Genomic DNA, 15,063 nt, shown 5'->3' with positions numbered 1-15,063 from the left:
TAATGTCACGAGAAGTACTACGCCACTTGAATTAATACATACTGATGTATGTGATTTAAAAATGGTACAAACACGAGGTGGAAATAAGTACTTTATAACATTCATTGATGATTGCACCAGATTTTGTTATGTATATTTATTGAAAAGCAAAGATGAAGCGATCGACGCTTTCAAGAAATATAAAACTGAGATTGAAAATCAACGAAGTTCGAAAATTAAAATGATTCGAAGTGATCGAGGTGGAGAGTATGTGGCTCCTTTTGAAGAATTTTGCTCAACTTCGGGCATCATTCATCAAACGACGGCCCCTTACTCACCTCAATCCAATGACGTTGCAGAACGCAAAAATCGAACATTAAAGGAAATGATGAACGCGTTGCTAATAAATTCTGGCTTACCTCAAAATATGTGGGGTGAAGCGATTCTCTCAGCAACACACATTCTAAACCAGATTCCAATCAAAGGAAAAGACGAAGCACCATATGAACAGTGGAAAGGTCGTAAACCTTCTTACCAATACCTCAAAGTGTGGGGGTGTTTGGCGAAAGTAGAAATACCTAAGCCAAAACAAATAAAAATTGGGTCTAAAACGGTTGACTGCATATTTATTGGTTATGCATACAATAGTAGTGCATACCGATTCTTAGTGCATAAGTCAACGAATCCTGATATACATTAAGGCACAATTATGGAGTCAAGGAATGCTGTATTCTTTGAAAATATCTTTCCATGTAAAGACAAGAAAGAAATAAGTTCGAACAAGCGAACTCATGAAAATACAATTGAAACTCCACAAACAACGTGGAACCACGACGCAGCAAGCATGCAAGAGTTGAAAAATCGTTTGGTCCTGATTTTCTAACATATATGTTAGATAATGAACCAAGAACTCTTCAAGAGGCTTTATCAAATCCTGAGGCTCCTTTTTGGAAGGAAGCCATACAAAATGAAATAGATTCCATAATGCATAATCATACATGGGAGTTGGTTGATCTCCCTCCGGGATGTAAACCTTTAGGATCCAAGTGGATTCTTAAAAGAAAATACAAAGAAGATGGATCTATAGATAAATATAAAGCTCGACTCGTGGTTCAAGGTTTTAGACAACAAGAGGGATATGATTTCTTCGATACCTACTCTCCGGTTTCTAGAATAACATCCATTCGTGTTCTCATAGCTATTGCAGCATTGCATGATCTTGAGATTCATCAAATGGATGTTAAAACTGCGTTTTTGAACGGAGAATTGGATGAAGAAATATATATAAAACAACCAGAAGGGTTTGTTGTACCCGAGAAAGAACAAAAGGTGTGTAAACTTGTCAAGTCATTGTATGGACTTAAACAAGCACCTAAACAGTGGCATCAAAAGTTTGACACTGCAATGTTGTCAAATGGTTTCACAATAAATGAATGTGATAAATGTGTCTACATTAAAGGTACTACAAATGCATATGTAATTGTTTGTCTTTATGTAGATGACATGTTAATCATGGGTAGCAACCATGAATTGATTGTGAAAACCAAGAAAATGTTGAGACAACATTTTGATATGAAGGATTTGAGATTGTGTGATATAATTCTAGGGATTAAAGTTTCTAGACTTCCTGCTGGAATTATGTTATCCCAAACCATTATGTAGAAAAGGTTCTTGAACGATTTAATGCCACAAATCATCCTACGGCTAGAACACCTATGGAATTGGGTACACATTTAGCCAAAAATAGAGGAGAACCTGTTTCACAAGTGGAATATGCAAGGGTGATAGGAAGTTTGATGTATTTAACTAACTGTACCCATCCTGATCTTGCATATACCGTAAATAAGCTAAGTCGATTCACAAGTAATCCAAGTAAGGATCATTGGAAAGCACTAATGAGAGTGCTTGGATATTTGAAATACACTTTGAGTTATGGACTCGTGTATACAAAATATCCTGCGGTCCTAGAAGGATATTGTGATGCAAATTGGATTTCTGACACAAAAGACTCCAAGTCTACGAGTGGATATGTGTTCACTATCGGTGGAGGAGCGGTGTCATGGAGATCCTCTAAACAAACTTGTATAGCTCGGTCAACTATAGAGTCCGAGTTTATTGCTCTAGATAAAGCTGGAGAAGAAGCCGAGTGGCTTCGAAACTTTCTCGAAGATATTCCATGTTGGAATAAACCGGTGTCTTCCATTACGATTCATTGTGACAGTCAGTCAGCAATAGGAAGAGCACAAAGTAGTATGTACAATGGTAAATCTCGACATATTCGTCGGAGACATAATACCATAAGACAATTGATCTCGAATGGGGTTATTTCGGTTGACTATGTGAAGTCAAAGGAAAACCTTGCGGCTTACAAAAAGTATAAATAGAGATCAAATGTACAAACTACTTGGAGGAATGAGTTTAAAATCCACAAAATAAAATATTTATAGCGGTAACCCAACCTTGAGAATTGGAGATCCCAAAACCTTGGTTCAATGGGACAACTAAGTTATAAATATTAGTTTGAGTACTTGGAAAAATTACTTACTCATTCCTGGAACATCCAAGTTGACATAACCTGCTAAATGTGGTGAGGTTAAGTTTTTCTTTTAATGATTCCTATACCTATAAGGTGGAGTAATGCAGGATACTCTTGATAGGAGATCACCTATATAAGTGCAAAGTATTGGCCGCTTTGATTGCAACACTTATGAATCTAAGATATGGTCCAGGGCCGAAATGGACACAACGTGAGAACAAAATATGTAAGAGTATTGTTATGTAAGTACTATTGTCTTGGTTTACACAAACGGTTGACTAGTTCAAAACATCGCGTTACTATGCAACTAGTAAATCCGATAGTATTTTACTACGGTAGGTTCAAAGCCACAAGCTACCTATCCTGATGTAACAATAACTCAAAATGATTTTCTAGTGAGAATGTTACTATACGTGAAATTCATTCATGTGAGAGATTGTTGGAAATTGTATTATTGAATGAATTACAATTGAAATGGGCTTGAAAGGGTTTGAATTGATTAACCCAAATTGTTTGTAAAAGCCTTGTCCAAAGTATTACAAAATTCAAAATTTTGGTGAAATAAATTGGAGGGAAATGGGAAAATGGTAGTCCCACATTGGAACAACTCCAATTTGTTGTTCACCTTAATTAGTCCAATATTGGACTATGGGATTGGGCCCTTAGGGCACCGGATATTTTGTAAAGGGGCAAGACGCTAGTCGATGCAACAAACACACACGCGCGCGCGCGGCCGGCCGGCTCGGCGTGGTGTGGTCTTCTGATCCGATTATTCTTTTTGAATAAAATTTATTTAAAATAATATTTTATTATTTTATGGAGTAGGCCCGAGCGGTAAAATATTACCGCGCGGGCGCAGCACTGCACATGCAAGACAGTGAGTTCAAATTACCGCGCGAGCGCGGTACCAAAATGGCGAGGCAGTGTGTTGGCTTAAATTTGGGCGCTCGCGCGGTAGAAAATTACCGCCCGAGCGCACCTTCTGCAGAATGAACAGTCACGACTGTTTCTGGCATTTTTCTGTCATGGGTTGCATCCTTACGCCTTCAAACGTGTTGTTTCGTGTATAAGACTATATATATGGTGGTTATAACACAGAAAACATACACAGAAACATCTGATAACGTAGATTTCAGATTTCAGATTTCTCAAAATCTCTCCCTCACTTTCTCAAAAGAAAAGTTAAAGCATATTTTCGTTCGTTGAAGTTCGTGATATTTGCAGTGCTGCTATATCACGATCGAAAGTCGTTGTATCTTAGAGACGATTGCCGCTAACATTTAGCACTTGGAACGGGCAATTTCGTCTTGCGGATAGAGAGTTTCTCTCGCCTCGACTGTGTTGATCATTTTCGTTGCTGTTGATTGCTTCCGACATTGAAGTTTTCAGAATTCAGAATACAACCTACTAACATATTGATTTGATCCTATGTTAGAATAATTGATGGACCATATTGATAAAGGGTTGATGAGATACTAACATAAGTATATTATTATCTCCGCATTATATCTATTGATTCAATTTTGATTTGATTATGTAGGATTCATTTATTTTACGGATCTTACTCGTCCAAATCAATTTTGAACTCTTAAGTTTAGTATTAAGATATTAGTTTTATGTAACATGAACTCAACCTTGCTGGAGATATTGTTTTGTAATGTTAGAAATTATCGATCTCATAAATTTTTTTAATAACACCCGATTGGTAATAACCGTAAAATATGTGGTCCAAGGTGAGAAATTGACGTTCATTTTAATTTTAAGGATTCAACAACTGATTCATAAAAACCAAGATGGTATGTCAAATATATGAAGTAAAGAATTAAAGATTACACGGCTATACTTTCTCTTTATGTAGAAATCTTAACTTGCAAAGCTGGTGAATCTACCCAAAATGCCTTTACGGTAGATCCAATCATCCGATGATCATTGATCCATATATATATATATATATATATATATATATATACATACATATACTAGCACCAACACACATGTAACGCGTGTATAACATTATATACAAATATTATGTTTTGTGTGTATATAATATAAATTTATTTTTTAAGTATTTGTTTTAATTTTTTTTTTTTTGCAATTTGATAATTTTGTGGGATTTTTTTTGAAAAAAGATATTAAAAGTGAGCATATCAAGAGACTATTAAGATGCTCTTGCTTTATATATACTAGCGTCACTTGCACGCGATGCGTGCATTAACATAATTTTTTTTATGTTAATTGATTTTCAATTTATTTTTAGAAGTTACATGATGAATTAAATATTCAAAGTTTAAAGGTGATAACTATCTAATCTAAAAATTTTAATACAAACAAAGATAGCGAATGTCTTTTTAATAAGATAAAATCTAATGACTAAAAAAAGAGAAGACCATATAAAATGACTAATTTGTCTAATAATTTTGGTTTTATTTGGATTTAAATTAGAATATAATCGTAATTTCACCACAAGCTTCATCAATTAATTGAAATATAATTAATTACATGCTCTAAACTTTAATAATATAGTAAGATAGTATAGATGTGTGTGTGGGAGAGATCAATTTGGATCAAAGATGGCTCTTAGATGTGTAGTGGGGCATATGATGAAAATGAAGAATGAGAAACATTTTGTAGCGAGAAAAACCTAGAAAAATATACCACTTGACGTTAAAACTCAATGTATTTTCTTCACATGAAAACTTGATGTTTAATTATGAAACATCCAAAATTTTTCTTTTTATTACAAATATATATCAGGTCGATCTCTCTCACAAATATATATAAATCTGTGTGATCATCTCACATGATACCATCGTTCTGTTATTTTTCCAATAGTTTACACGAAAGTGATCCGTATGCAACTTTTCTCCCAAAACAGAATACAGTGGAATAGTTTTACCATATTTAACGGACAAAATCGTGGAGGTTGCTGTATTTAATTCGCAAGTATATATAATCCCAAGACTTAATAAAAAATATATGTATATAAATACAATACAAACAGCAAGGTGGCAGCTGGTTTATGTATTTTATTGATTTATTTTTGACATTGATGTTCTTTAATCTTGCCGCAGCACGACTCTTGCTGAAGATATGGTCCATATTTTATTGAGAGTAAATTTTTATTTTTTTTCATATCTCTACATTAAATCACATGAATTCTTCACATCACAATGAAAATTGACATAATATATATGTTGATGCTTACACTAAAATTTCACCATATTTTTAAATATATTTTTAAGATAAATATTCCAAACATAACGTAGAAAAATCCTACAGAAACAGTGATCCTGATTTAATTGTAAATGTTTTGATATCTTATTAACTTATAGATGATGTTCATTGTGAGTTTCAAGTCATATATATATATATATATATATATATATATGAATTTTTTCAAAGCAAACCCATGTGGGCCGTCTTCTCCATCACATGTAAGCGAGCACATGCCTAAAAAGTCAAAATAATAACAAAATACTAAATAGACCACAATTGATTACGTGTATCCCATGCAAATCAATAATGGCAAACCACAAAGGTTCCACCTATATCCCATGCAAATCAATAACACAAAAGTATTCCCGAATAAGTAAGTTATCATGGGACTCCAACATTTCATTGTAAAATAATTGCTGCTCCCATGAACCCAAAGTTCTTACCTGGAGAGAGATTTTTAAACCAGATTTCTGAAGTTATAGCTAATTCTAGGAGTTCAACTCGGATCGTTTAAATCATACGGTAGCCAGCATTAGGTGATAACAATTGTTCAGCCATTTGCACAAACTCGACGGTTCGCAACCCTAGAGCCTCACCAGTTTAGATGTCCAGTCCCTACCTCAACATTAGATTGGATTTATATGTACTAAGAAGCCGACTTGGTCTTTTGAATCCAATAATCTCAAGTGTTCATGTTTGGACATGAAGAACAACAGGGGATGACAGGAAGAAAGTATTACTATATAACAGGTTCAAAAATCACTATGGATCATAGTCATACAGTGTCAATAAATATAGATTATAGGGACAGACAAACACAGCAACAACTCCGCCATAACGGCCATTCGACAAAAGAAAACGAGTAGACGTAACAAACGAGCCAATGACAAACCAAAATCAGAAAACAATAACCGTTCGGACTAGCAAAACATAACTAGACACGTTGCCGATTTTTACTGCTAGTGTATTTTCTCGCTAGAAAGGACAAAGCTTAGACGTTTGGCTTGCGTCCACCTAGGCTATAATCCATCCATCTGATGCATTTAATAAAGAATCAAAGTTAAAGAGAGGACCAAGATAGGTAAGATAATGGAACCATTGATCTACATACCTTAAACATAAATCTAAAAGCACATACATTCAAAAGTCACAAGTAAGATATTTCTAATAATTGTCAATGACTGTGTGGAAAAAATTTGGAAAGCTCCTAAAAGACAGCTCATCTTAAACATAATAACATCTTGACGCGTGAGCGGAAGAGATAGAACAAACAAACCGCAATCGCATTTAGAACACTTTTGCACACTATGCATGACATGAAATATAATCCTCCAAGTGTCTATCGAAACGATTTTATTGTCAAGAATATTGTATCAGAAACAAACTTAAGAAACGAGCCTCGAGTCATTCTTTAATCACAACCACATTATGGCAATAGGAGCAACCTCAAATTCCCAGTAACATGAAGTGACAACAACTAACATAAGTATAAAAAAGCAATAAATTAGCAAAACATATGGAAGAAAGAAACTCCTAAAACCACACACCCAAAGTAGAAACTAATAAGCCCATCCATGCAGCCATCCTCCATTCATCTTCAGGACCATCATCCTGATGTTAAATTTGGTATTCAACTTCAAGAAAATCCAACATATCACACATAGTTAGGAGTTAAAGTACCAACGAATCAAGTATGAGACTCATTCCTTTTCGGATCACCGTCGTTATTCTGGACTTCCTTTTCCTCCAACAACCTCCCCGCTTCCTCATCAGCCTGTTGCACCTTCTTCTGTGCTTCCTTAGCCTTCATGCCTTGCAACTTCAAGTGATTGTAATAGCCTACTGCCAAGAAAGCCAATGCATAACCAAACAAGTTAATAGGGGTCACAGTGTCCTTAATCACAGACCAAGAAAAGGCAATCAGGAGCCAGTCCTTCACCACGCCAGCCACATTCATGGTCAAAGCTGAGGTCTTCCCAACAAGCAAAAACACAGCAAGATTCAGAGCAAACGCACAGAAAGAATTAGTCCCAAAAATCAAATAGTCAAAATGGAAGCTTGATTTCTCCTTCAACAACGGAAACTCAACAAACGCCCAAGGGACTGACAAGAAAACCAAGCAACATGGTGCCACATAATAAAGAGAAGTAATCGGATTGAGCGTGATCCCCTTAGAATTAAGCAGGATCTGAATCATGACAAGCCTGGTGGCCTCAAAAGCCACAGCACCCAATTGAAGAGTAACCCCCCAAGAATCAAACTTGGCCTCGCCATACGCAGCAATCGCGACCCCAATCGAGATCGAAAGCATGTTGGCCATCGTCTCCGTCTTGAAAGCCTCTTTCTTGAGCATAACACCGATGGAATACACGGCCACAGGCATCAGCGCCTTAAGCATTTGAATAAATGACACGGAGAGATAAATATAGGCCGAATTGGAAAGCCAGAGGGAGAGAGAGTACAAAAGGCCAATTGGGACCACAGATCTCAGATAAAGATCCCAAGACATGGTCACAGGATCCACCGCCTTGAAGACTCGGACGAGTAAATAGGCGAGCGAAGAACAAAAACCCATGTGAATCATGGTAAGAGAGATCGGGTACGGCCAATTATACATCTTCCGATCGAGAATGTACTTGTTGTAGACGATGACTGTGAAGGAGAGGAAGATCCAAATGGCCACATAGGTGTAGGAAAGCACGATCTTCTTCACCACGCCTTCGCTCAAAGCACCACCTTTCCCCATTCTTGATTTGCTTCTCTTCTGTTACTCTCTGCTCTCTCTATATACACTCTTGTATTCTTATATACTAATAAATAGAGTTCTAATTACTACTAAATACAGTCTTTTAATTGGCATTAATATACATACATATTAATTTTATTTTAATATGAAATATAGACTATTACATATATTTTTAAATTGTTTTCTATAAAATCTTAAGATTGGGTTTTTATTTTATTTATTTATAAAAATCATAGTGTTGTGGAGGGCAGGGGTTGACTCGGGTCGGGCTTTATCTGACACGGGTATTTAATCGGAGATCCGATATATTTTTTTTGTCGCAATTATATTGATCACGTTTTTTTTTATTTATCTCAAATATATAGACATACATTATATTTAATAATAGTTTTTTTCACTTATTTATTAATATACCCTTATTAACTCTAACTTGAAAATTGTGTAACTATTTTTTGAATGCATTGAATAGTTAAAAAATAGTAATTGTATACATAATTTGTTATCCGACGATTTTTTCTTAATCTATGTAAAAAAAATTAAGACTATATAATCGGGACCCAAAAACATCCGAATGATATCGAGTACTCGAATAATGTCTTGTGCTCGATAAACCCATTCTTTTTTTTATAAAAAATTTAATGTCATAATTTATTATAAAAAATATAAAATAGAGTTGTATTCAAAATCTTACTATTTAATTAACACTGAATCATTATACTAACTAATTTCTAATTAATTCGGTGAAATCTTATTTAAAAGTACAATTGTATTCTTTTTTTTTTTTTGGGTGACGTGGGAACCCGCAGCCGCTAATTTTTGGTGCGCTCTGGGTAAACCCCCGGACTAACGCAATAGCCTGCAAACTACGCCAGTCAGGTAAACCATACAGGGCAAACCCTGTGTGACAGCCTAGTCCAAGAAGGTGTTGGGTACAATTGTATTCTCATTAAATAACTAACGGGGTAGGTTTTTTGTAAGATGAGTTACAGATCTTTAACAAGTCAATCTTGTTTATATTTATAATAAAAAAATATCATAAAAAATAATAATTTTCATACATGACTTAATTAGAAAATCTGTTTTACAAAATTTATCAGTCGGACCTCTTACAAGAGTTTTTGTTATGTTATTGATGAAAATTTTATTTATATTTATTATTATTATCTTAAAATAACCTATTTTTAAAAAATCTTTAATCATATATATTTTTTGAAATCTTGATCATATGTTTATATATATATGGGAAATGATCCTCTACTGTGGCCCTTGCAACAACACTTTTGTTTTTTTATATATTTTAAATTCATTTTTAAATTAAATTTTTTTATACCACCCACAACTAGATGTGTCAAAACGAGCTAGCGGGACTGGCCGGCCTACAACCCGTCATAACCCACCATTAGACGGGGCGGGGCGGGGGCTCACTTTTTAGGCGGGTTGGGAAAACATCAACCCAACCCACCTATTTTAGATGGCGGAACGGGCCAATCCGGCGGGCTCACGTGTAAATTGACGGGTTTTTGCGGGCCAACCCGCAACCTACCACAACCCACCGTTAGGCGGGGCGAACCCGTCCATATTTTAGGCGGGTTGGAAAATTGTCAGCCCAACCCATCAATTTTGTATGGCGGGACGGGCCAACCTGACAGGTCTAGACCATTTTGACACCTCTACCCACAACACAATATTCAATATTATTTTTGTTTTACTTTTTTAATATATTTAATTCTTTATTTTTTAAAACATTTTTGAGTTTTTTTTTCTAAAATTTTTGGGGCTTTTGTTCTCTATTTTGGCCTTTTTATACTATAAATTTTAATTTTTTTTTAAAAAAACATCATTTTTTAATCTTGTCATTTTCTTGTATCATTTTTTGTCTTATAATTTATAATTATTTTTTTAGGAGACTTATAATTTACATTTCAATATTAGTGCACTTCTATTAGAATTGATAATTTCAAGGAAATTAGGGGTGTTCATTATTTCGGTTAAACCGAATTATTAACTCATCGAATGAATTCAAACATTCGATTCGGTTAATTCAAAAATTCGGTTTAGTTTTAGAAAATTCCAGTTAATTCAATTTGATTTTTGGTTTCCATAAAAAAATTCTATTTAAACAAATTAAAAAAATTATAAATAATCATATTTTGATTTTGATTTTTAAATGTTTATACATTTAATATTTTACTTAATTTTTATTATTTTTAATTTAATTTATCAATTATAATGTGTTTTATTATGATAAAAATCTCATATTCAATTATGTATTTTATTTTTTATTTTTACTGTTTAAAAAATACAAATTGGTTATAATTTACATATAATTTATGATATTTTAAAATGTTTATATATTTAATATTATAATTATTTTTTCTTATTTTTTCCAAGCATAATGTGTTTAAAAAGATAAAAAATGAAAGTTGTTTAAAAAAAATTAAAATGTATAATTTTTAAAAAAGGGCAGAAGAAAAAAAAACAAAAAGACACAAAATTTTTTTAGCAAAACAAAACCCAAAAACATAAATAAAAGTAAAGAATTAAATATATTAAAAAAACAAAAAAATAATGGATTAATTTCTTATCTTTATCTATATTTCTAAATTTTTAGATGTTGTATCATTCCTTAGAAAAATCATTAATTTGAAATAAAAAAATTATCGTGTTTAGTTAAATATTTCAAACGGTAAGTAATATAGCTTAACTATTAGTTACATTTAATAATTAGCTGGAAAGTAATTTGATAATAAAAAGTGTAATTATATTTAAAATTGGGTTCAAGTTAGACGATATGAGAAAATAAAGTTGTTGGTGGAACTTAGACAATAATATATGAATAATTTATATCATGTTTTTTGGAAAAGAATAACATATATACTAGTGTTCTTTTGCACATAACGTGTACAGTTGAAGTATATATCATGATAATTTTTTATTTAAAATTAATAAATTTTTAATATATTTTTTTATCAGTATTAATGAACTGTTTAAATTTTTTTTAAAATAGATAATAATATTACTTGAAATTTAAAATATAGATAAAGATAAGATTGGAGGAGCTTTTCTTTATTCTTTTTTTTTTCCACAAAAAAAAAGAAGAAATGAGAGTATTTTTTTTAAAATAATTAAAATTCACCAAATTGATTGCAAATTAATTATTATAGGAGGTAATTTTTAATTATATATTATAAGATATATATGATTTATAATTATATATATATATATATATATAGAAATTTTCAGCTGCCTAACCAATGATCCCAACTTGTCCCCGACCACTAAAACCCGGTACCGTGTTTTAGTTATGCGAAAAATAAAAAAACAACTGAAACTCGATATCAGGTTTTAGTGGTCGAGGACGAGGTGAAGAAATATTATTGGACAGATGAAAAGTCATATATATACTAGTATCTCACCCGTGCGTTGCACGGGATGTTATTTTATACAACTAATTAAAATAAAATGAGCTAAATTAATTATAGAACGCACAATTACAAAACAGAAAAATATAATAAACAACAAATATTATTTATCAAAAAACTTGTAAATGAACAAAAAATGATAAAAATATAATCTATTTATAAAAGACGAAAAACGTATCAAAAAATTATGTTTCATCGGTGACATTCACAGTTTTCAAATCTTGAAAACTATTAAATTCAATTTTTTTTACGAAAAAATGTCATAAAAAATATCGTATACATTGTTTTGTCTATAAAATTGATTTTTTATTTATTAGTTTTTGTTTTATATTTCAATCTATTTTTTTACAACAATTACGGTTTTAATAATAGTAATAAAAAAAGATGACCTTCTCTGATAAATGATTTCACTACATATTTAAATATTACATGTATGTGTAAATCTTAAAAAATAGAGAAAATAAATATACTCGTATACTTACAAATAAAAATCAATAACAAAAAAAATTATATACCTCGATATCATAAAATATGCACTCAAAAATATGAGCTCTCTTGTTTTTATATCAAGATAGATAGTAACAAAGAATTAATTATCACATGTATTTTGTATTTAAGTACCATTTATATCTGATTGTGTGTGTTTATCTTTATAATAAAATTTATTTATATATAACAATAAAAATTAACAGATTGAAACCAAATAAATTTGAAATAGTGATTTTTTCAAAAGAAGCAAATAGGGTATAATAGGTTCTTAAAGTAAATTGTGATTGACATAAATAGCTTCATCGAAACTTTATACATTATTACACATTATTATTATATATAACATTTATCACTCTTTTGTTTCTTTTTTTTAAAACACAAATAGTTTGAAAATAAATTATAATTTGTGATTTTTCCAAATTAAGTAAATTGGTAGATTGTAATATTTTTATTATTTTAAAATTTTAGCAAATTGTCGGGGAAAATATTGTGTAAATCGATCCATTGTTATTATATATAAGTTTATTACTCTTTCTTTACTTTTGTAACACAATTTTTTAGTAAATTCGAATTCATGAATTTTGCAAATAAATCAAATCCGAGATTGTAATTTTCTTATGTGTCTATATATATCATTTATTACATTTTTTTGGATATATAAGGTAAACTTTACAAAATCTTTACTGAAATGTATTTTCAAGAAAACAATGATTATTTAGTACATGCACTTTATAGATAAAATTAAATAAAATATCTTGTCGTAAAAAATAACAGTAGATAAATATATTTATTATCAAATTCAAATTTGTGATTTGATTAATTAAAATTAATGATATTGATATATTTATATATATATATATATATATATATATTATGAAGATTTTCAAATATATATTGACCTTAAAAACTAATTATAATTAAACAAAAATGTTGAAAAAAATCAAATTTTGAACTGAAAATTGATATACTAGTATATATATGTAATATTAATTAGATATTTTTATTAATATAAATTTAATCAAATAACTGATTGAAACAAAATTGACTTTGAAATTGTGGTTTTTTCAAACGAAGCAAATCGATCACCGACATATATTATGATTGACATTAGTATTTTTGAATATAAATTCAAATTTGTGATTTTTTTTCAAATGAGGCGAATTGGTATATTGCAATATTAATATTATTTTTGAATTTATAAAATTTTTGAAGGAAAATAACGTAATTTGATCTATTATATATCATTATATATAGGGTATAACAGGGTTATTACTTTTGCTTTAATTTATTAACACAAATATTTTTAGGAAATTTGAATTGTGATTTTGGTAAACAAATCAAATCCGTAGATTGTAATGATGTACTGTTGTTATATATATATATAGAGTTTTGCTATGATGCCCACCTCCCGTGCCCACCTTCATGCCCAACTATGAGGTGACACTCATCCATTGGATGAACCATTTGTATATGATTCATCTCATCCATGGGATGATTGTCACCTCATAGGTGGGCATGGAGGTGGGCAGCATAGCAAAACTCTATATATATATATATATATATATATATATTGTAATGTTGTTATAAATAAAGTGATGACAAATAATCAAATTTTGAATTAAAAATTGATATATTATTATATATATATATATGTGAAATTAATTATTATCTATTTTTATTAGCAAACATTTAATTAAATTATGAAAATCTCATTCAATAACGTTTCAAAATTTGAAATTTTTTTAGTGTACAAATTACATGTGTTATGTATATATAGTAAATGGTTTCAAAAAAAAAAATATGTTGTTAGAAATTCAAGATCTAAGTTTCGGTGTTTGAGAAATTACTGAAGAAGCAGAAGAAGATCTATGCACAAGAAAGCAGATCAAAGAAACATCATCTGGAAAGCAATCAAGTAAGCAGATCAATCAAGCAAGATCAAATGATTATAGAAGATCAAAGAGCCGTTGTGCTAAAAGACAAAGGCAATAAATGAAGATTTGAACGTTGCCAACAAAGAACCAGAAAGTCAAGATTTGAGAGTCATTTAAGGAGATACATTGGCGGCTCATTCAGATCACCTGTCGGCAGCTTAACAGCTATATTCTGAAGGCTATAAATACTCATAAATAAAAACACAAGAAGGAGAGCCAAGATATTGAGATTGATATAATACACGATCAAGTTAAAAGCTTCAAAAGCAGTTGAAGCAGAGCAATTGAAGCACACACTCAGTGTCATATCAGATCAAGTGAGGATCATTTTGTGCTGAGTTTATTCAGTTGTAAGATTGAGCAGATCAGTTGAGTGGTCTGTCAAAACACTATCTTTGTAACAAGGATCAGTCGAGGGTTGAGTTCTTGAGTGTCTAGGAGTTCTGAGATAGACAGAGGTGTAAGTCCAATCTTGGATCGGATCTGTGCAAATTGCTTGTATAAGATCAAAGTCTTCTAGAAGAGAGTGAATCCTTCCGAGGTGGAATAAGGGGTGACGTAGGAGATTGAGCTCCGAACATCCCGAAATAATTCACTGTGTTATTTCCTTTCTGCCTAACACGTTCACTCACTTCACAAATTCGACCAAGCCATTTGATCCGTGTTCAATCTGTTAGTCAATCTCTTTCGCACTGATTTAAGTTGGTTGATTAACATAGACACATGAGAAAGACAAGAGTT

The 15,063-nt window shown here is 31.5% G+C and overlaps 1 protein-coding gene across 1 annotated transcript; it reads right to left on the bottom strand.

Annotated features, from left to right (window-relative positions):
* Positions 1–7,078: 7,078 nt before the first annotated feature.
* Positions 7,079–8,503, bottom strand: LOC140891780 (probable sugar phosphate/phosphate translocator At2g25520). The gene has a single exon (XM_073300419.1). The coding sequence runs from the start codon at positions 8,475–8,477 to the stop codon at positions 7,419–7,421; it is 1,059 nt and encodes a 352-aa protein (XP_073156520.1). The 5' UTR covers positions 8,478–8,503; the 3' UTR covers positions 7,079–7,418.
* Positions 8,504–15,063: the final 6,560 nt, after the last annotated feature.

This window comes from Henckelia pumila, chromosome 3 (genome assembly GCF_033568475.1).
Source record: "Henckelia pumila isolate YLH828 chromosome 3, ASM3356847v2, whole genome shotgun sequence".
NCBI classification, from domain to species: Eukaryota; Viridiplantae; Streptophyta; class Magnoliopsida; order Lamiales; family Gesneriaceae; genus Henckelia; species Henckelia pumila.
Note: the sequence above shows the minus strand (reverse complement) of the source record. Positions and strands in the feature narration are given on the sequence as shown.